At 50.1% G+C, this 23,159-nt stretch overlaps 1 protein-coding gene across 3 annotated transcripts in view; it reads right to left on the bottom strand.

Moving 5' to 3' along the window:
• The window catches only part of ASTN2 (astrotactin 2), a 354,980-nt gene that overhangs the window by 83,012 nt on the left and 248,809 nt on the right, over positions 1-23,159 (bottom strand). For all 3 annotated transcript variants that reach the window (XM_064728027.1, XM_064728028.1, XM_064728029.1), the window contains exons 17-19: positions 20,174-20,439; positions 5,436-5,569; positions 3,296-3,444 (exon numbers count right to left, since the gene is read on the bottom strand). In XM_064728027.1, coding sequence (XP_064584097.1) covers positions 3,296-3,444; positions 5,436-5,569; positions 20,174-20,439 — 549 coding nt within the window. The remainder of the gene's footprint in view (positions 1-3,295; positions 3,445-5,435; positions 5,570-20,173; positions 20,440-23,159) is intronic.

Below are 23,159 nucleotides of genomic sequence, written 5' to 3'. Positions count from 1 at the left end.
GCTTAGCTCCCCAGCTCCCAGCCCCAAAACCAGGGCAAGGATCCTTCTGTCTTCCAGCACAGGCTGGAAGATGCTGCACTCCAAGGTAAAGGGGGGCTCAGCTGGTCCAGGGCCACAACAACAAGAAGTGGTGACAGCCCAGGTGCCAAGTCTGGCAGATTCAAGGACACAGCCCAGCTTAGAGAATGGAGACATGAAAAGCACTTTGCATCACAGCCATGTTATCCCCTCATCCCTCCCCCTCATCCCCTTTGGAGCTTCTTAACTTCACAAACCTTCCTCCAGAGGAGTGTTGGAGTGACAGAAAACATTTTCCAAGCCTAATATCAGTTCCAGATGTTCACAGCCATTTCAGTTTGTACCTCACCCTGTAAAACACATTTCTCCCTCTCCCTCTCTCAAGTGCAGCGCCTGCTTGGTCCATGACATAATGTGCTGGCGGGCTGGCTGCACACACACACAGACACACAGACACACACACACATGTGCGCCTCACGCCCTCTCCGAGAGCCCCACGCTCAAACAAAGAGCATCACTCAACTACAAAGCCGTGGCACACATGGAGTTATGAGTAATTTCCACAAGTTTTAATAAACAGTTTGGGCTGTAATTGCTCCCCGCCTCCCCGGCTGGCTCCCGAGCGCGCTGGTGTTGAAAGCGTGGTTTGTTTCACACACAAGTTCACCTCCTCTCTGCCTCAGATGGGCCAAGGGCTGTATTTTTCTAAGCCTCCTAAAAACCCTCATGCAGCTGAGGGCACCCAAGCCACACAGGCTCCCTGTCCATCCCTGTCTCACGTGGAGACCAGCAGGGAGCAGAGGGGACACACACCAGACCAGTCTCAAAACTCCCTCCTGACTCTGCTCCAAGAGGAAGAGGAGCAAATGTTTTCTGGCTCAAGAAAATGGAATGGTTACATCTTCCAGTTGCAGAACAAGGCAGAGGCCAAGGAGTTTTGCAAGGGTGAGAGACTGGAGGGTTTTGAGGGGCAGGAGGAAGGCAGAAGGCAGGTGAGGCAGGGACCAGGTACCACCTAGTTTGCCATGGGGATGAAGAACAGGTTGGCAGAGCTCTAGCCCCTGCCAGTACCAGGAATCACAATAAGAAATGTCTACAACTGCAATAAAGCAAGCAAAACCACTGCCCAAGTACAAATAACCCACTCATTTAAACTCAGGAGTTCCAAGGGATGAGTGGCAGCATCCTCAAGTGCCCTACAAGATCCTTGTCAAATCCTCCCAGCCCACAGTTGGCCCCCTCTGCAAATACCTGTGATGTTCCTCCCAGCAATGGGAACAACCTGCTCCTCCCTGCCAGCTGCTGGGAGACTGATGGGGAAGGAAGATCTGCCCATATGCATCAAAAACCTACCCAAATTTCATATCCCACACTCCCCTCCCAAAGATTCCTCCTCTGAGGCTGAGTTATTGTTTTTGCTCAGAGGGGAGAAGCTGTGCTGCAGCAGGATGGGTGGGTGATGGTGCTCAGGGGATATCCAGGACAGGATTTTGGGCTGTAGAGAGCTGTAGCAGATCAGCACCTCTGCAAACCTACACAAGGTATTTAAAGGAATCAAGTCATCTGGCATTGGAGGCCTGAAGGGTAAGAAAGGAATGAAGACAGGAATGTTGTTTGGTTATAAACAACACAGAAAAAAAAAGGAGAGATTTTGGATTGGCTTTTCTCTTTAATTGTTAATAGGGTCATTCTGTCCCAAACAGTCCCCCAGAGCAGGCAGAGGGGAGGGAAGCTCCCCACAATGAATTCAATTGCCTGTCAAACACATGGCAGTCATAAAAGGAAAATAATAATAATAATCTGCATTTCCTACTCTGGCTGCCAGGCAAAGATCCAGCCACTTCAAAGGAGAAACCCCATGTTCCCCTGGTCTGGCCTCACCTGACTGATGTGTGAGCAATCTGGAATCCCCATCCAAAACAAAGCCCCTCCTTTGGTGGCTTGTTTTCTTTCCCCATTACTGCAAGTTGCCCCTCCAAGACAAAGAACAAGGGATGCCATGAAACCAGAGACATAACCCAGAGTCCATGGCCACATTGGGCAGCTTTGGGAGGGGATGCTGGCAGGATGCAGGAGAAAGATCCCAAGGGATGGGATTGATGTACGAGCCAGGGACCTCCTGCAGGTCTCCTGCTTGTGGACACCCCTGCTCCTTCTTTCAGGGGTCTCTACAAACCACTGGACCCTCCCAGGAAGTGGGGATGTGGCTCTCTCAAACAGAGACAGGCCAGCTCTTGTAGCACATGATTTTTGGATATGGTGGCTTCTATGCTGCAGAATAGATGGGTTTGAGGTGACCAGGGAGGGTGGAAACTTCCCTGTGGCTGTGAGGTCTAAATGCTCTTCCTGAGCCTGTCTTCCCAACAGGGAAACACAGCTAAACATCTTGCCAGGGTGCCCTGGGAGCCCATGCACGTCTGCATGTGGACTGTGAGGCTCTGCACTCCAACACCAGCCCTGTCCCAGGTAAATTCCTGCTTTCATCAACTGCTCAGCTGCCCCTGACAACTTTTGTGAGCTTCTTTAAAAAACTACATCCAAAATCCTCAAGCAAAAAGCTGTAGGTTCTGCCTGGCTTTCCCTGCAGCACTGCTATCACTCAGAGTCTCAAGTCCTATTTTCTGGAATCCATCATTTACTCACCCAAATCAAGTCCCATTCTTCACAGCCCTCTGCCTTGTCCAGCAGCTCCTGGAGCATGGATTGAGCTGCTGACAAAGCCTTTTTACAGTGTAGAGCACTCAGTACAAGCCTGAGAACTAAACTCCAACCCAGGGAAGTTTCAGGTTCTTCTGAAGAAATTTTGGGCTCTTTAAGTGATCTCCCTAAATATTGCAGGTTTTGAGTTCCTCTGATAGGTGTGCAAGACAACTGAAAATGTCCTTTCAAAGGTGGGTCATTGTTCACTCACTGGAACAGACCAGCAAAGCCCTTGAGCTGTTAAGGCATGACCTTCCCTGCACAACCACCACCCTGGGGCATTTCAGACTGATCAGATCAACACCCGCTTAGAAACTCCAACTCACAGCTCCCCTGCCCAAAAAAGGGTAAATAATTTCCTTCTGCCTCAGTGTTTTTGTAATTCCCCTTCCCCTCAAATCACCATGTCTGCAGAAGATTCCAGAAGACTCTCCTAAATGGAGTGGGTTTGATACCTCCTGTAACACCTTGGCTCTGTTCTCCACCAAAGCAGCTGCTCCCAGCCAGGCAGGGCACAGGAAGCATCACCAGGAGCCCTCTGCACCACGAGGAGGAGGCTGCCCTCCCTCACACCCACCTGTGTAAAGGTCTGTGTCCGTGTACTCATCCACCTTCTTGTGGTGCAGGACGTAGTCTGACACCTTGGTCCCGATGGCAGGCTGCACATCCAGCCACTCCAGAGACACCACGGTGCTGGAGGGCTCCACGTTGGGGGAGAGCCGCAGGCTGGGCAGGAGACAGGGAGAAAACAGGACACGAGTGTAAGAGCCTGAATGAGGGATGCAGAACTCCAGGCAGCTCTCCAAAATGCAGTTTATTGTTTCCAAGAAGTTACAGCAGTCCAGGGTAGTGGGTGACAGAGCCTGTGCCTACAGCTGTCAGCTCCAGCTGCAGGCACGCCTGGAGACCCACATCCCTCATTCAGGCTCTTATTGATGGTGCCCCACATTGGGCACCACTGTTAGAGCTGAAATGAGAGATGTGGGACTCCAGGCAGCTCTTCAAAATGCAGTTTATTATATACAAAATGCAGTTTATTGTATCCAAGAAGTTACACCAGTCCAGGGTTGTGGGTGACAGAGCTGTGCCTACAGCTGTCAGCTTCAGCTGCAGGCAGGCCTGCAGACCCCTTAGTTTTGGTTACAATGCATTATAGACTTTTCTTTGCTCAGCATCTTAATACAGCAGAACCAGTCTATACCTTAACTATTATCTATAACCTATCATAACTACTGTAATTACCATATTCATGTTACTGTTCTCCAATCACTAAAAGTTAGTACATTACAGTTGAAGCTAGAAGTTGTTTTTCAGTTTTCTTGCAGTGGAAAATTCTGAGACCTTATTTCTACTTGCAACTTTGCTGACTTGTTTGCCTGTGCTATCTTTCTGCTTGGTAAAACATCTTCTTGTTCAGGGTGGGTTTATCTTTTGCCCTAAGCCATAAAAACCCCTTCTAACTCACACACCCTTTGCCTCCTTGGTTATCCAGTAAGACTGGCTCAGCAATTGTTTTCTTCTGTATCAAAATTTGCTTCCATCTCTATTCCTTCATCAGATTCTACATTTAAAAATCCTTCTGCTAAGCATATATATCTATGAGACTTTCTGGTCAAATTTTCATCCTTCCCAACACATGAGCTCCATTTCTGGGGCGCAATCCACATCTCTAAGCAGCACTACCCCTAGAAAGGCCCATATTCATACATGTGGGTGTGCCCACAAAGCCCCAAGGACAGAGGTCACAGGGGCTCCTGAGCATCAAAAAGCTGAATTTAGTTGAGTCCATCCTGTAGCAATGTGTGCCCTTGGGAGCCTCCCCCTGTTCCTGGAGAAGGCAAGCTCATGCCACTCCAAATATCTCATCTGAAGGGGCCTAAATATCTCATTGTCTGGGAGAGCTGCTGAACTTCAGCAAGGTAAGCAAGAACCAGGAGCAAAACAGGAGAAGATCCAGGTTCTTGAAACCCAGCAGGGCTGAGTCCACAGGAGGGAAGGGTCAGGTCTGCGTGGCCAAGGTGAGGGAGGGAGAGAAGGGGGAGAAGCAGAGTGAATTCACCCAGCTGCAAACCTCCGAGGGGCGTGGGGGAGAGCCAGAGCAGGGCAGCTGTGCAGGAGCTCCTGCCCAGAGCAGGAACAACGTGGGCTGGGATGAAGGCAGAGGAAGGAGCTCTGTGCTCCTGGCTGCGCTAATGCAGAGGCGTCCACTCCCTCTGCTCCGGGGCAGATGACAACACCAAGTACAGGGCTATGGAGAGTCTGGCTCCAAACACACAGCATGTTTGCTGGACTCCAGATGGGAAATGAATCCCCTCTGAGGATATTGGCTCACTAAGAAGGTGTTCTGCTCCTTGTGGCTCGCTGGAGCCAGTCTTCCTGCTTTCTCAGCTAATTCCCCATCAGTTTGCTCCTGATTTGCTCTTGCTCTGACAAGCCACAATGAATTGCACTGTAATTCCATTTCTTTCAGCATTTGAAATCCCATTCTACAAGCCCTGCTAATCAGGTGATGAAAATCTATAAGGAAACCTTCCAGGGCCACAGCCAGAGCCAGGATATCCTAAAGACATCACTCACACGGTGAGGAGGGCTGGAGTGCAGCCCCCAGCCCCAAGGCTGCAGAAGGAGGTGAGCCCCTGGGAAATGGGGTGGTTCTGGGGGGCTGTGACCCACGGGAAAGGGGCTGGTGATCCCTGGGGGGCTCACAGGATACGTACACAGGCGGAGGGAGAGGGCTGCAGTTCGGGAGTCCGTTCTCATCGAAGGCGTTGAGGTCGCACCTGCACCAGTCTTCGATAACATCACCTTTCCCAGAGCACCAGTATGAGCTCATCAGGGCTCCCTTGAAGGCCTGGTGTGAGAACAAAAAGCATGAACATGTGTGCTAAAGACTCAGTGAAATCTGGCTCGGCTTTGGGGCTTTGGAGCATTGAGCATCAGGGGGAGTGTGCAGAGCCCTGGGATCAGGAAACACAGGATGGGTTGGGGAATGTGTCCTCCCAGCTTTGCCACAGCCTCTCTGCATGCCCTGGGCATGGCCCCTCACCTCCCTGGGTTTAACTCCCATGTACTGAATGATGCTGGTTCATCCCTGAATGCTTTTGGATGGGGATGGGGATCTCCTGTGGGGGAACACAGAGCTGCATGAAGAAGCACGAGCAAAAGTCCCTCTGTGACAATGAACAGAATACACACAGTACTTTCACACTGCTTCCACTCTTCCCCATGCCCTTCTGCCCAGCTGTTTCTGTCCCCTTAGAATAAAGTAATGCCCAACAAATTCCCAACAACACTCCTTCCATCCTTCTCACAGGTTGGTTATTCACACAAAGCGCCCTCCTGCAAGCAAACTGCTGCTTTATTCACTCGTCTAAGGAACACTCACGAGCAAAACAGCACTAGCTGCAAGGAAAACAATAAAACCTGGAAAATACTTGCAGGATGTCCTCAGGAACCACCCTGACTGCTCCTAATAATACCAATGAATCCCTGGAATAATAACTGTGGTCAGAACTGGCAAGGCCCTCCAGGTCTCACCCCTCAGTGTCCCTGCTGTGCTCATCCCACAGGATGGGGCATCCCTCACTCCATACCCTGCTCTAGTTTGGACCACATGGATTTATGGTGGTTTCTCCCACTACCCTTTGCCTAGAGTTAAACTTCCACTTTCAAAAACATCTCCTTCACACACACATAGCCAACATCCAACCCAACCCTGCAAAGCCACAACACCCATCTAGAATAATCAGAACACCAGCCACTAGAACAAAGCTCTGTAATGCTTTTGACCTTTCAAGAGGCACATTTGGGAGCTGAAACACCTCCACAGGTCCTCATCCACATGGAGCAGCCTCACTTGTGGCAACACTGCTCTTCCATGAGAAGCTGCCTGCGGAAGCCTGGCCCTGCTGATATGGCCTGTGCTGCAAGGGCACGCCTAGAAATAAATCTGTGCCCTTTGAGGAGCACAGGAACAGCTCAGGCAGCAGCACTGAGCAGAAAACTCTAGGAAAAGCTCCATGCCAGGGAGGTTTCTGAAAGGAGGAGGTATAAATAGAGCCTGACGTCAAGGCTGCCATTGTCCAGGGTTTTGTTGCTCTCCCCAAACACCCCCAGCACCTTTAACGAGGCCTCAAGGCTCTTGTGTCTACAAAATTCTCTGCTTCCAGGCATTTGCAAAATGGGACTATTCCAGATGGAAGAAATTGGGAAAAAAGAAACAAAAACTAGGAAGGAATGAACATGTGAAAGAAAGAAAAGGTGACATTATTTCACTCTGTTCTTTAGAAAGTAATTGAAGTGCTAGGCTGGAAAGGGCATCCAAAGTAATTGGAGAGAGGGATGAAGAGAGGAGTTTATGTGACACCCAGATAAATGAATGCAGACACACCAGAGAGGGAGCAGGGGGTCCGTGCAGGAGAGGAGCAGCAGAGGGTGTGTGCAGATGGATGGGGAAGCATGTGCTCTCCCTAGGAAGCAAGATAAATACCCTGTGCTGAGGTACCTGTGTGCACAGACAGGCTCTGCAGGCAAAGACAGATGTGGGTGATCCTGGGAAGAGCTGCACTGTGACCATGTTCACAGGGGTCTCAGGTTGAGGGAAGAGACGAGGATCTGACTCCATGTTTCAGAAGGTTTGATTTATTATTTTATGATATATGTTACATTAAAACTATACTAAAAGAATAGAAGAAAAGGTTCTCATCAGAAGGCTAGCTAAGAATAGAAAAAGAATGATAACAAAGGTTTGTGTCTTGGACTCTCTGTCCAAGCCAGCTGACTGTGATTGGCCATGAATTACAAACAACCAACATGAGACCAATCACAGATGCACCTGTTGCATTCCACAGCAGCAGATAATCATTGTTTACATTTTGTTCCTGAGGCCTCTCAGCTTTTCAGGAGGAAAAATCCTAAGGAAAGGATTTTTCATGAAAAGATGTCTGTGATACTGCACTGTCACACTGCTGCCACTGCTGCACTGTCCCCAACCCTGTCACTCTGCACATCCCTCCCTGTCCCGTAACCCAGCTCCTCCCTGTGCATCCCTGACTTAGGGAAGAAACCCCACCCACCCCATCCATGCCCTTTAGTAAATCCAGCAGTCAACTCCTTGTTTTGCTTTTTTCCTGATGTTAAGCACTAGCTGGATGAGCAATCCCCCTTGCTCTGCCTGCCCAGCCTCGCAAGGGTTTTAATTAGATCCTTCAGGTGCCCAGCTGCCATCTGCCTTGTGTCACCCTTCACACAAATGAGGTTAGGGGATGGATGCTGTGCTCATTAGGGCGGGCACACCTCCACCCCCTAACCAGGTTACTGGGAGCAGGGCTGCCCCTGCTGGCTCCTGACTCATGCCAGGGCCAGGCTGGGAGAGCCAGGAACCCAGGGCTTGTCCCTGCCTTGTCCCTCTGTGCTAGGCAAGAGCCAGGCACCCAGGGCATGTCCCTGCCTTGTCCCTTTGTGCTACGAATAGGTGAGGCTACACCTTGGGTAATGAGTCCAATTCTGTGCCACTCATGACAAGAATGACATTGAGGGGCTGGAGTGTGTCCAGGGAAGGGTCTGGAGCCCCAGGAGAGGCTGAGGGAGCTGGGAAGGGGCTCAGCCTGGAGCAAAGGAGGCTCAGGGGGGCCCTTGTGGCTCTGCACAGCTCCTGACAGGACGGGACAGAGGGGTCGGGCTCTGCTCCAGGGAACAGGGACAGGAGGAGGTTTGGGTTGGGCATCAGGAGGAATTTCTTCATTGAAAGTGTGGTCAGGCATTGGGAGGGGCTGCTCAGGCAGGTGGTAGAGTCCCCATCCCTGGAGGTGCTCAAGAAACAGCTGAATGGGGCACTAGTGCTGTGGTGTGACAAGGGGGTGATTGGTTAAAGGTTGGACTCAGTACTGGAGGTCTTTTGCAACCTCAGTGATTCTGGGATTCTATGGCTTTTCCTGCTTTCCAGTGGAATTCTGAGACAGTGGTGCCTGGGGTTTTCCCATGGGTGCTGGGGAGTGTGTGTTGAAGGGTGGGGAAGCAGCAAGGGCAAACTGATGGGGAGCAGAAATGGGTGAGATCACACAGAAGAAGGGAATGGCAGCTGCCACCCAACCAAGGAGCCCAGCGGTGCAGGAGGACCAAGAGTGATGGACAGGGATGCAGTGAAGGTGCTGAGATCCATCCCTTGGGAAGCTGCAAAAGAAGGCTGAAGTTTTGCTGCTCCAGGCTCACAACAAAGGAGGATGAGGTTTTGCTGCTTTGGGAGAGCTTCAGGAGGGAATGAATGCACAGGGACCTTCCTGATCTCTGGTGGCTGAGAAGCACCTTCCCCTCCTCTCCACATCTCCTGTCCTTCCCTGCCATGCTCAGAGCGTGCAGTGAGTGCTCTCCTCCCTGCCAGGACACAGCACCTACACGAGTCCACCCCAAACATGACCACTTCCATTTTGCATGCCTCATCATGGTGGTCATGTCTCCACAGGCTCAAGAAGGTCTGGAATCATGAAGGGCTTCCCAGGAGTGATTGATCCCCTGGGAATGGCACTGACCCCCAGTGCACTGTCCTGTGCTTGCCAGCCACTCCCTGGGACCCCAACACCACTGTGTGCCCTAAGGCAATTTTATCTCTCATTTAAAAGTATCCAAATTGTATTGTTTCCCTGTGAGTCAGCCCATTTAGTTTATGTCCTTCGGTGCCAGAGGGGAAATTTATGAGATGAGAAACTGGCTCGAAACGTTTATTTTCTAGATGACGAGTCATGCCATTAGATATATAGCTTTATGAATCATAGGAACAGCATCTAATTTGCTCTTAAAGGTATAATAGGTCTGATTCCCCACACCCATGCACACACATCTATTGGATTGATAGTTCCCCCCTAGGATGGCTAGTTCATTTGTTTTGACACAAGCAAGACTTACAGGACCATAAAGTCCCATCTTACCATAAGCTAAGCCTATTCATAAAAAAAATATTAGGGAAACAAACGATCAGCTAAGCACATTCATCCTACACTCGATTGCATATGGATCTTTCTCCTGTTGTTATTTGTGCTCAGGGGGAGGCCATTTGGCCCCATTTTATAGCTGAGACACTCTGTAACAGAATGGAGAAGAACACTTCCTTTGTCCTCTGTTAGACCTGGCTGATGGAGGGAGAAGCATTAAGTTATTTCTAATTGTGGGCTGGCTGTTGACATCCCAGGAGGGGAAAGTGATAGGACATGAAGGAACTTTCCAGATCAGCATTTGCAGGACTCAGCACACAGCACAGGGCTGGTGTTTGCAGATGGGATACTGGAAATGACACATGTTGGGTGTTTGTCTGTCAATATCTAGTCTTCTCCATGGCTGACAGTGACATGAAAATCTAGCTCACTGAGTCTAGGATGCACATCTCTGTTTCTGGAAAAATTAAGAAGGAAATACAGGGAGATTAAAAAAAAAGAAAACAAAAAAAAAAACAAAATAACCCCAGGTGAACATGTAGGCTGGACAGAGATGGGCTGCATATAAAGGAGATGATCTGGAAGCTGAATCTTAGGTTTCTTTTGGATTTTGCACTGATTTCCCAATCTCTGTTTGCTTTTTTGTTCTTCTCAGTGCAGAAGGAGAAAAGGAAGTGTAGAAGCATGAGCTGAGCCAGCATGGCTCCATCCCATGTCCAGGGACACTGCAGCAAATAGACAAACAGAGACATCCTGTCCTTTCCTGATGGCAGGATGGAGATGGGGCATGAACAGCACCACCACCTTCCCTCAGGCACAGGCAGGGCCACTGGAGGAGGATGAAGGCTCCAGAAGAGCTTTCACAGCCTGAACAGGATGTTACCATGATGATAGTGTGAGGAATAGCAGATTTGTCTTTCCAAACAAGCTGTGGGTCTGCTGGTAGATAAAACCAGCACTAGGACATAAAAGAATCAATGGGAAGGATTCCACTGATTGATGAATGAAAAAATATATTTGCTTTTACAAATAAACTTTAGGTTTGCTGATAAATGAAATTAGACATTGAGAGATGAAAGAAACAATGGGGAAGAAAAACCCCTAAATTCTGCAAGAATTAAAAATTAAAAGGGAGGGTTAAACACTAGAGGGAAATCTTTGGTATGAGGTGTTTCAGTCTGAACCTCTCAAGTACCTCAGCCAATGGGGAAAGAGAAAAGAGAAATGAGGCTGGGAAATTGGGATAAAAAGGAGGCTGCGTCCTCCAAAAATTTGAGAGATCCCAGGGGAATGCCCCATGGCCTCTCCCTTTATTCAAATAAAGCCAGAAAAGGTAAATGCCAGTCCTTAGTATAGACATCTCTGGAAGTGAGGAAGAAAAACAAGAAAGGGGAGGAAAGCTAAGGATTTCCCAGGCCAGAGACTCTTTCCAGGATCATGCAGTTTGTGTCCATAAGGCCAGATTCACACCAAAGGAGGATGAAATTTTGGTGCTCCAGGCTCACACCAAAAGAGGATGGAGTTTTGCTGTTCTAGGCTCACAGCAAAGGAGGATGGAGTTCTGCTGTTGGCAGGTGATCCCATCCTGTGTTGCTCACACCCTCCCTGCCCCTGGCTGCCTCTCCCCAGGAGCAGCATCCCCAGCATCCTGGAAAGGGACATCAGTGGTGTGCTGGAAAGGTCAGGGTGCTGGGAGGGACCCAGGGTGGGCAGAATCCTGGTTTCTGTGATTTACAGAATAACAGGATCCTGGGAGAGGCAGAGGACACTGTGAAATCCGGGAAATCAGAGGGGAATCCGAGGGAAATCAGAGGGGAAACCAGAGGGGAATCAGAGGGGAAACTAGTGGGGGAATCGGAAGGGAATCAGAGCCCTGTGCCTGCACTGAGCCCTCCTGGGGAACTGACTCTCCTCTCACACCTCGGCACAAAGCTCCCCATTATAGCCCCAGCCAGGCAAGACAATGCTGCCATTCTTTCCCTAGAAAGAAGAGCTGGAGCTGCAGCACGATGCTCCAGGGCCAGAGGAGAAGCAAAAGGGCCAATCAGCAGGTATTCAAACAAAGCAACAACAAATAAAAAGAAACACACCCCAAACCAAACCAAAAGCTCACCTCAGCCACAAGAACACTGTCTCCACTTTGGGCCAGGCTCTCTGCCAGCTCTGGCAGTGGAAGAAGAAATCCCTGGCTCTGTGTGCCCAAGCATTCAGGGGCTGCTTTGGGGATGCTGTGTGTCCTCCAGAGGCTCTGCCATGGCACTGGATCGGGGTCAAACTGAGCCCATGGCCTTGGGGACACCTTTGACCCTGGCTAGAAACACCCTGCCAGCCTGGGGACACTGTTGGAACAGTGGTGGCCATGCTCTGCTCTGCAGGAGATGGCTCCTGCCCAAGGAGTGGGGAGAAAAAATGGGGACTTTTGCTCCAGCCTCACTTGTCATCCAAGCTGGTGACCCCCAGCGCATGAAGAAGCTGACTCCAAGAACCCTGCCAGGGACCCAGGCATGCTCTGGGCTCCTGCTGAGGCCAGCGGGACCAGCAGCACAGGGATGTGCCCCCCAGCAAGCTCCCACACCATGGGCTGGGCCATGTGTGCTGTGAGGAGGCCGTGGCTGCAGCAAATGCTGAGATTACTCAATTTTCGAATTAAAGCAAGGTCCTAGGGGTCTCCTAAAAATCCAGGCTCCACATCCATTTGTCTCCTTAAATACACACAGCAGGAGTTTGAGTCCATTTCCCAGTAGGAGTGAGATTGATCTCTCCTGCCTCCCTTCTCCACACCCCCCTCAGCACACCACCCTCTAAGCATTTCTGCAGCTGGCTGAGCTGCTCCACAGAAGCTTGTTTCAGGGTTTTTTGGGGGAAAAATGAACAGATCATGAACAGGAAGGGTCACACAGCCCAGCATACCTTGCCTTTTCTCCCCTCCACTGGCCACAGCTGCCCTGTGGCTCTGGGCATGCACATGTGCATCCCTGTCAAGGATGCCCTGGGAGGGGATGGGGTGTCACAGACATGTTTTATGAAAAATCCTTTCCTTTGGATTTTTCCTCCTGAGAAGCTGGGAGGCCTCAGGAACAAAATGTAAACAATGATTATCCGCTGCTGTGGAATGCAACAGGTGCATCTGTGATTGGCCCATGTTGGTTGTTTCTAATTAATGGCCAATCACAGTCAGCTGGCTTGGACAGAGAGTCCGAGACAGAACCTTTGTTATTGTTTCTTTATTATTTTATTATTAGCTAGCCTTCTGATGAAATCCTTTCTTCTATTCTTTTAGTATAGTTTTAATGTAATACATATAATAAAATAATAAATCAGCCTTCTGAAACATGGAGTCAGATCCTCGTCTCTTCCCTCATCCTAAGAGCTCTGTGAACACAGTCACAATGGGGGAAGCAGGGTGTTCCCTGCCTGCCTGTGAGGGACAAGGACGTTTGCAGATCATGCACAGCTGTGCTCTCACTCAGTCTGTGCCTCCGGGTGCACTCCAGGGCTGTGCTGGGCAGTAAGAAAGAGGTGGTTGGCAGAAATATGTTTAAGGTGAAAGAGGAAAGTCACCATAACCCAGGGGGACTATAAATGGGGTGAGAAGCAGCTCTTCTCTTTGACTCCAGGATGTTCCCCAAAGTGAAAGCACCCGGGCTCACCACCTCTCTCTCTCTCCCACCACATGCACTGAGCAGCATCCATCCAGCCCCTGAGGTGCTGAGAGCATTTTGCCAGCAGAAAGCCCCACCACAGAGACAAGCTCTTTGCGGCTGGGCATGGCCAGCCATTGACACTGGTGGAGGTTTCCTCTGCAGCCCTGCAGTGGAGAATCTCCTCCAGCTTCATGTGGAGGGGCCGCTGTGGTGTCTGCACTGCCGCAGAGCACAAAGGGAGCACAAGAGAGATGTTGTTATTGATCAAAACTGATGCAGCATGTGGGGGCCTGAATATATGTTGTACTGTAAGACCTGTGTGGGTCTGAGTTGCTCCAAACGAGCTGCAGCTGCAGGGTCCTTAGTTGGGCAGCAGCTGTAGCTCGTGAAGGTAACTGAAATAAATAGGGGTGGGTCAAGAGCCCAGGAGGAGCCCCTGAGAAGAAAGGAAGGAGTGTGTGGCAGAGAATGGAGAAGAGCCCCAGCAGAGAGGCGAGAACAACGCTGCAGCGAAGATTACAACAACTGGTGACCCCGACGTGATGAAGAACACACAACCAAACATTGAAAGAAGGTATGGAATCCCCCGGACAGCCGAGAGCTGTGGCAGCCAGAGAGCTGGGACTAGAGAAGGTATGGAATCCCCCGGACAGCTGAGAGCTGTGGCAGCCTGAGAGCTGGGACTTTGGAATATCAGCCAGAGAGCTGGGACTATAGAAGATAGGACAGCTGAGAGCTGTGGCAGCCTGAGAGCTGGGACTGTATAGGGATATGTATATATTCTATGGTTGTATCTAAAGACAGCCGAGAGCTGTGGCAGCCTGAGAGCTGGAACTGTATGTGTATTGTGATTGTATAATTGTTAAAAGAAAAGGGGAGAAATGTGGGGGCCTGAATATATGTTGTACTGTAAGACCTGTGTGGGTCTGAGTTGCTCCAAATGAGCTGCAGCTGCAGGGTCCTTAGTTGGGCAGCAGCTGTAGCTCGTGAAGGTAACTGAAATAAATAGGGGTGGGTCAAGAGCCCAGGAGGAGCCCCTGAGAAGAAAGGAAGGAGTGTGTGGCAGAGAATGGAGAAGAGCCCCAGCAGTGAGGCGAGAACAACGCTGCAGCGAAGATTACAACAGCAGCATCCAGAGAGCTCCTGGGAGGTGACAGCCAAAGTCACAGTGCCTCTTTACACCTTTGGAAGTCCCAGTGTGAGCACTCAGACTGAGAGCCCTGGAGCTGCCACAGCGATGGTCCTACAGAACTGGATTCTCTGGATCTCACCAGGTGACAGGGACTGGTGCAGGGGGGACTCCAGCACTGCCTCTGCTCCAGCAGGAGTCCATCCTGTCAAACCTGCCCCCACAGCCACACCAGTGTGACAGCTGCAGAAAATACACCCAACAAAGCCCTTCAAGAGCTGCTTGAACTTCCAAAAACATCTCCTTCACCCTGGCAAGCTCCAGCACGGCCACAGCCCCCAGCCAGGCTGCAGTGACCAGCGATGGTGCAAATTCATTGATCAACACTATCAAACCACAGGGGGAACAAAGAAACTCCTAGCAGGATCTCAGTCCATAATTCTCACTAAATACAAGAAGGAAAAGAGGGGCCTGATGCTTTTCCTCATACTGAGATTGCTTCACCCACTGCTGGGAGCAGGACTGGTGCTGGAGCTGGGCTGGGAGCACAGATCACACAGAGCTGAGAGTTACCTTGAGGACATTTCCTCTGGACAAATTCTCCCTGGACAGCAAAAGGCAAAACTCCTGGAGCCCTTTACATTTCAGACCTTTGCTTCAAAGCAAGAAGAAAACAGCAATTCCCACTGACGTGGAAATAAAGAGTTTTTTAACTCATTTCATGTGGGCAAAGTGATATATTTTCACCTCATCTCCTGCTTGGAAATGGTCAGTTTTAGCTGAAATCAAACATGCACACAAAGAAACACCACAAATCAGTCCACAACAGACACCCAGCATGGAAACTGAAACTCCAGCATTTGAGAGTCTGGCAAGGTCATCAGCAACCGAGAACACGGCCTTGGACAGGGCTGGAGCTGTAAATTTTAAAAAGTTCATAACCCACTGCACTAAGGCAGATGAAAAGACAAACCTATTTAAAAAATACACATGCTGAAGAGGGCAAAATGTCTTTTACCTGTGTTTTGCTTCATCTTTGCTGCTCAGCTTACACAGGAAAACTTTCAGCTAAGTTTATAGAAGTCAATATCCACCTTGTTAATGACCTTGTTATCTGTCTGCACAGCATTTTCTTTGTGGACACATATGTAGAGAGTGTTTACAATTTCTTTTTTTTTAACACTACAGGAGCTGGGATGTGCCTGCAGTTCCTCTAAGGTCAGCACTCACTCTATTGATTAGGAACCATCTACATGAAGGGAGAAAAGCAGGCACTCAGGATTGGAGATGCTGGACTTGGTTCAGCCCAGACACGTGAAAATCCTATTTATGGCACAGGAGAACAGCACTCTGCAGTGCCTGGGACACCCCTGGCCTCTGTTTGGTGCAGAAAATGTGTATTTCATACATGAGGTGCTCCTGGTGGGACACAATTCGTGACAGCCTTTCAATGCACAGAGCATGGTCACAGTTTAAACTCGGTGGGTTTCTGGCTCTCTGCTGGGTCTTGGGTGACAGGCTGATGTCCCTGTGGTGGTGGCAGCTCCTTCCCACCCCTAAATCCCTTTTTCTTTCATGGTAACCCTCCCTGCTCACAGGGGAAGGTGAGGGAGAGATGATGGCCCTGCTCTCCATGCACATCCATCATGCTCGAGCTCATGGTGCCACGAGAGGATGGGAACAGCTTTCCACAGAGGCTGCACCAACCCCACACCAAACCAACCTCTCCAAGAGAGGGACATGGCCCCCATGAGTTCCACTTCTTCCAGAGAGGAAAGCTACAGCTCTGCCCAGTCCAGGCTGCCTGGAAAAACTTCCAGTGTGGAGATGTCACAGACATGTTTTATGAAAAATCCTTTCCTTAGGAGTTTTCCTCCTGAGAAGCTGGGAGGTCTCAGGAACAAAATGTAAACAATTATTATCTGCTGCTGTGGAATGCAACAGGTGCATTTGTGATTGGTCTCATGTGGTTGTTTCTAATTAATGGCCAATCACAGTCCAGCTGTCCAGATTGTCTCAGTCAGTCACAAGCCTTTGTTATCATTCTTTTTCTATTCTTAGCTGGCCTTCTGATGAAATCCTTTCTTCTATTCTTTTAGTATAGTTCTAATGTAATATATATCATAAAATAATAAATCAAGCCTTCTGAAACATGGAGTCAGATCCTCATCTTTTCCCTCATCCTGGGTCCCCTACAAACACCATCACATGGAGAACCAAGGTTTGTGCAGAGCTGGCAGCGAGTTCCTCAGCAATGCTGGATTTCAGCCTTCAGAACCAGGATTTGTCCCTGCTTGTGGTGCCAAGGACAGAAAGAGAAGGAGAGGGAGAGAATAAAAATTCTGCAGGAGAGAGGCTGGTGGAGAGAAGGTGGAGAAACAAGCTGGGGATGGAGGGATGGAGGGAAGAGGACAGCCCATCAGAAGTGAGCAAGGAGGGGAAAGTGATGGAGCTGAGGCAGCACGAGGGATTCATGCAGAGAGAATGGGAATGACTAGGAAAGAGAAATAGGGGCAAAGAAGGCAGAGAACACTCAATCATGTCCTGTTGGAGCAAGGATGGGAATGGTCTGGGATGGTTGTAGGGAGGAAGGGATGAGAGGAGGGGATGCCAAGAGAAGCCTACAGCTGAAACAACCAGACCCAGCTAAGGAGGGGGTGGTAAGACAAGACAGCATGATCCCATCTGCTGCCCACCTTGCACTGAGATGGCACAAAGTGACCTGTCCTGGCATGTGCTGCTCACTGCCAGCTCCCTCAGTGCCTGCTCTGGCAGGATCCCCTCCAATCTGCAGAGCCCAGAGCCATTACCCTGTCACTCTTATCCCAGCCCTGCCCAGCACAGCTCCCTGGGGTGAGGGAGCCTCACATACAGCACCCTGACACAGGGACAGGCTCCCAGGGCATGCCCCTGCACCCCTGGGCGAGCAGGTGGAAGAGGAAGAGGAGGAGAGATGCAGGGAGCACAAGCCCAGGGAATGCTGCTGGGGTGTCTGTGCTGTGGCTGGGGCTTTGTTTGTTTGCTGGTTTTCTCAGCAGAAAGCACAATGCAGGCTGGGCTCCAGCTGCAGCTGATGGGGCCAGGGGAGCAGGGGAGGGAGGGAAGGAGGGAGGAAAGGAACAGACTGCAGCTCTTCAGGACAAGGAGGTGCCCCAAGCAGTGTTGGCAGGACTAGGGGGACAGGGGAGGAGGAAGATGAGGAGGAGGAAGAAAGGGGGGAGTTTGCAACCAGGCACAGAGAGGCAGGGTGGCATTGTCACCTGGGCACAGGGTGATGCAGGAGCCATGGAAATCCTTCAGATCCTGCTGGGCTCCTCACTGTTATCCCCTCCTTGCTGGCTAATGTACCTATTGAATCCCTAAAAGAATGTCTTCTGGCAGATTGCTGCTGGGAAGCACATCTCTCTTGCCTGAAGGAAAGCAGCTGTCCCAGTGCTGTCCCTGTGCCTGTAGTGCCTCATCCCAGCACTGCCCTGGGCACACTGACAGCAGCAGGACAACCTCTGCACAAGAACTGCCCAGTGGGAAGAGCAGGCACGAGGTGGGGAGAAAATGCAGGAAGGGAACAGTGGGAGCAAGAGAGTTTGAGGAAAAGACCCAGAAAGAGAGACAAACTGAGGTGTGGAAGTCAGGCATGGCTTCATGCAAGGATCAAGAGGGCTGATAGATTCTCGAGAGTTCTGCTGTTAATTGCAGCTCTGAGATATGTGAGAAGTCTCTGTTTCGGCCCGCGCGTTCAAAGAATGATTCAGAGTTCTTCAGTTTTCAGTCTCAAAGTTGTTTATTATATCTTATCTATAAAATTTTTCTCCTGTCCAGCTGAGGTCTGCTCAGCAGGACAGCTAGTGGCACTCTGACTGCCCCTGGGGTGGTGTTATCTCTTTATACTACAAACTACCTATAACATATTTACAATTACTTTCCAATACATATCACCTATGTTAGACAGTGCACTTTTATTCTAAACCAATCTCAAAGTGCCAGCATCACAGCAGAAGATGGAGGTAGAGAAGAAGAAGGACTGGACATGCCCAAGTCTCTCTATCTTGTCTCCAAAACTCCTGTTCCAAAAAACTCTAAAATCTACTTTCACCAAGTGGTAATTTCATTATTACACTACTTAAACTTCTGTGACTTTCAAGTCCTCATACAAAGCTGGTAATTTGCTCCACGGGTCATCATCAAACCCACAGGTGCTCTGTGCCAGGGTCTCCGAGCCCCCTGGCAGGGCCCTTGGCAACTCTGGGCACCCAGAGGGATGCACTAAGCTCTGACAACAGATGAGAAAGCAGAAACCAGATCAAGAAGTTGGCAAGGAGTTACTCCCCAGAGACAGCACCCAGAAACTTGGGTACCAGGAGAAGCATCAGGACTCCTCCCCATGGATGTGGGAAGGGAGTGAAGCATTGTTTCTGGTGCTCACACCTCCAGGTGCCAGGGTTGTTTCCTGACCTGCAGCCTCTGCAGCCCACCCACAGCTGCTGCATGCTGGCTTACTTGAGACATTTTAATCAAGTGCAGGCTCAGTGCCAATAAGTGACTTTAAGCAGGTCTGCCACTTGTGGGCTTGAGATTGGGGTCAGAAGGCTGTGCACAGGTGTGGGAGAGGCAGTGAACAGAGAAAGTGGGAACCCAATCTCCATAGGATTAACACTAAAGCTCTTGCAGGAGCCCAGCCCCAGGGACCGGGGATCTCCAGCCTGGCTGGTCTCTTCTGGAGTAGCAGGGACATCCTGTGGCTGTGGGACTGGCCCAGGGGGATGGTTCTTCCCTCCCTCTGTACTTTGCAACGCCAGGCTGGAGCCCTGAAGGCCTTTGGCCACCCCTCAGGTGTGTCTTAGCCCTTGGAGCCAGAAGTGAGGGACTGAGCTGGAGCTTGGCTCCTGAGAGCTCTCCACAAGACACATCCTGCATAGCAGCATGGATACTGGGACCTTGGCATTGCCTTGAACCCACTGAAGGCAGGGAAATGCAGGTCTGAGAGGGCTGTGGGCAGCAGGACCTGCCAGCTTCATCCCTGACACCATCCCATGTAGGAGCGACAGGGGGTAGGGCAGTCAGGACAGATGGAGACGAGAGATCTCTGGAGCCAGGTCTGGAACTTGGGGTTTATTGCAAAGGGCCTGGGTGCAGGGCCCTGCTGGGAGCTGCCAAACACAGCTCAGAGCAGGCCCGAGAGAAGTGAGGGGGGGAGAGAGGATGAGAGGATAAGGGAGTAAAAAAGGTAAGAGTGTAAAAGGGTAAGAGAGTGAGGTTCCCGTTCCAATACCATAAATATTTTTTGTGTTGAATATTCTAATTCTCACTAACCAATCTAGTACAATATACAAATCCTACAGCATTTACATACAGTCTATAAGAATCATTACATTACCATACTGTGTTACATTTTAAACCCTAAAAACTCCTCTTTGGGCCCCTTCTGCCAGCTGTAGGGTCTGCTCTGACCCTTGGGCCTGTCTGCAAGCAGAGGGTGTTGTTCCATCAAAAGGGGATTACCTTCAGCTGGCCACACCATTGTTTTCCAGTTGTTCAGTAACTGAGGGATCTCAAAGCTTGCTGTCATTTCAATCTCGCTTATAGTTTCTATATTCTCAAAACCTTTTGCCAGACAATCATATTTATAAGGCTTTCCTGTTTCATCTTCCCCAACAATCCCACACAGGAACACATCCCCCTCGCTCCAGGGAACTGCAGGAGGGGACCCGAGAGGGGACAGGGTGAGGTCCCAGAGGTGGGGCTGGCCCCTCACTCACCTCCCTGGTGTCGTTGTCCTGGATCAGAGCGTACAGAGGCACCACCCTGTTGATCTCCAGCAGGACTGGTGTGGGGCTGAGCTGCTCCTTGCCGGGCCGCCGGCACAGGTGGCAGGTGGAGGGACAGCGCCCTTTCTCCTCGCAGTGGATTTCCACACCTGAGATCAGGTGGTCATCTGACAGCATCTGGGCTGTCAGCAGGCCTGACAGGTACGTGATGAAGGGCATGGATTTCAGCTCCTTCTTGTTCCCAAGCTCAGTTGTTTCTGGGTTAGGGAAAGGAAGAAACCAGAGTTAAACAAAGCTGAGCTCAGGGCTCTTCCCAAAGCCATACTGTCCTCCAGTCATGATAAATGCAGCTGCTGAAGGTGTAGGCCAGGTGGGAGCAGGAAAAGAAAGAAAGGTGAAGGAGAGAAGGAGAAAAGCAGGACTTGCAGGTCACTCCTTGGAAGTGTGAGCTTTTCCACACAAGCACATCTAAACTGACAGAACTGATTGGTCTTCTCTTTTCTAACTCATGCTCTTCTTTTTTCTAACTTGCATACCCACTTTCTGTGCTCCAAAATGAGACAAAATCACCCCAGTGTATCTTCCCTGCCCAAGAGAAACATTCCCAAAGGGACCAGGCCAAGGAGCTGAATGCCCTTGATCCCCACCCTAACACCAGCTTCCTCCAGTCCTTGTGGTCCTCAGGTCACTCATGTGGGTGACACACTATCCAGGGCAGTGAAATGGATCCAAAGAGGCTGCAAAAGGATTACATGGAGGGATGAAGCCCCTTGGCAGTGGGGAAAAGCAGGTATGAGAACAAACTCACCGCGTGGAGAATGGAGGTATTACCAAAACCAAACTGCCAACACTGCTTTCAGGAAACATTCAGGCCTTTGAAACCCACTGGGAAACCTCATGGTGGTCTTAAGCACAAGGGAATAGACCTGGAGAACCTTTACTTTGTTCTGTGTTCCTCCAAACACTTGCTAAAGCCAAGGGAAGCATCACACTTGAGCAAAGGAGACACGGTTCCAATGCCTGCCCTGTACACTTCCATTTAAATTCTTTGTCTGTAGCTGGGTTGACCCAAGAAGGCCCAACTTTTGTAACCTGGTGACAGACCTACAGAAGAAAAAGCTTTCTTCATCTTATGGCTGTTGCCTCTAGCAACAAATTCCCAGTGCTGAGAGGAGTGGAAGAGGAGCAAGGGTTGTCTCAGCACGCTCGGCTTGCAGGGACATGCAGCTGATCTGGCAAGGCACAAGCCATTTGGAAATACAAGTAAACAGCATTCATTCATGACTCCCTGAGCCCTCGGGGTAGGGACAGCCCTTCCCTGCTGTCTGGCTGTCAGGGAACACTTCTGTGCACAGGATCAAAGCTGTCACGGAGAGAACGAGCAAATTCCAACCAACCCGTGTTTTAGTGGAATAGAAGGGGAGCAGTTGCTAAGATAAATTAAAAGAAGGTTGTAGGGAGATGTTTTCAACATCTAGGGAGACAGTGGTGTACACAGACATGGGAAACAGGAGTTGGAGCTGCTTCTTGGAGAGAGTATTTTCCAGAAGATCAGCTCCAGGCAACTTCAAGTCTCATAAGGGAAAGCAATGAAGCCTTGAAAAACAGGGTGGCAGAGAAAGAAGGAATTTATAGGAGGATACCATGAGCCCCTTCTCATTTGTCACTAAGAGTAGCATCTTCTAACATCACCACTGAAGTATGTGTAGAAGAGAAAGGAGATAATTACACTTCTGGGCTGCAAAGCTTCTTCACCAGAGCTGAAGCAGCTTTAGAGACCCTTCATGGAGAAGGGAGTTTTGGAGCCATGTTTTAAGGGAGTACATGAACACAGGGCTGAAAGTACAGTGGAATCAGTTATCTCATGACTGGCAATGGGATATCGCACATTCATTCTGAATTATTTGCCTTATAGCTAAGAATTATAGATCACTATAAATCCAACCAGTGGGAACAAAACCATTTCAGGAGCAGCAGTGTTCAGGTGGAGCTGCACAGGGGAAGGCCCAGAGTTCTGAAATTGAGGTAAGGTAAAAAACTGTGAGCAGAGCAGTTGCCCTTCCCCAGCAGCCATGGGCTCAGTGACAGATTAACCAAAAGCTGGGTGATTCATGGCAGACCTGTGAGCAGAGCAGGCTTCATAGCTGAGGTGGAATTGGCTGTGTGCAGTTAATCCTCTTTAGAACAGACCCCAGCTGCACTGGGGAAAAGGATTCCTTTGCAGGCTGACAAAGATCCGTGGTGTTCCCTTGTTTGAGGGCTCTGCGTACAACTCCAAAGGAGGAAAATGAAATAGGACCAGGGTTAGCAGATGGAAACTGGCTACATTGTCAGATTGCCAGCTCTCATCCAGACAAACACTTAGATGGCATCAGCACTGGATGGCAGTTCCTGGTAGCTTTTGTGGGATGTGTTTGGGGTGCTTATACACAGCCCTAACAAAACAATCCCCCAATTTCTGCTACTGGGACCTATCTGGGAGCAGCAGCAGCAAACCCTGCTTGTGAGCCAGCTCCTCCAGAGCCAGAGAGAGGCACTGAGGAGGAGATGCTCCCCATCTGCTTGCTCAGCTGCCTCATCCCTAGATAGCTGGAGGTTTCCTTGCTGGACACAGAACTTCCCTCTCATCCCACCCACATCCCCCACCCACCACTCAGGGCATCTCACAGAGGAGGTTTTCAGATCTGAGAGGTTATTTCCCCCCAAAACATAAACTTGCACCTGCCATTCCAATTATAGCCTGGGCAGGTGGGATTGGGGTCCCCCAATTTTCCCCTGCCCTACATCTGACATGAGTTTTGGTTCTCTCTCCAGCTCCCTGCATGCAAAGAGAGGGCTCAGCAGTGAACTGGAGAAGCCCTACACAAGTTCTTGTAGGCTCAGCCTGGCTTTTATTACCTATATAGAACACGATAACCTCTCAGGATACTCCTGCAAAGCCTCTGCTTCACTCCTGGGGAAGGGCTTTGCAGGTGAT

This window comes from Zonotrichia leucophrys, chromosome 17 (genome assembly GCF_028769735.1).
Source record: "Zonotrichia leucophrys gambelii isolate GWCS_2022_RI chromosome 17, RI_Zleu_2.0, whole genome shotgun sequence".
Taxonomy (NCBI): domain Eukaryota; kingdom Metazoa; phylum Chordata; class Aves; order Passeriformes; family Passerellidae; genus Zonotrichia; species Zonotrichia leucophrys.
Note: the sequence above shows the minus strand (reverse complement) of the source record. Positions and strands in the feature narration are given on the sequence as shown.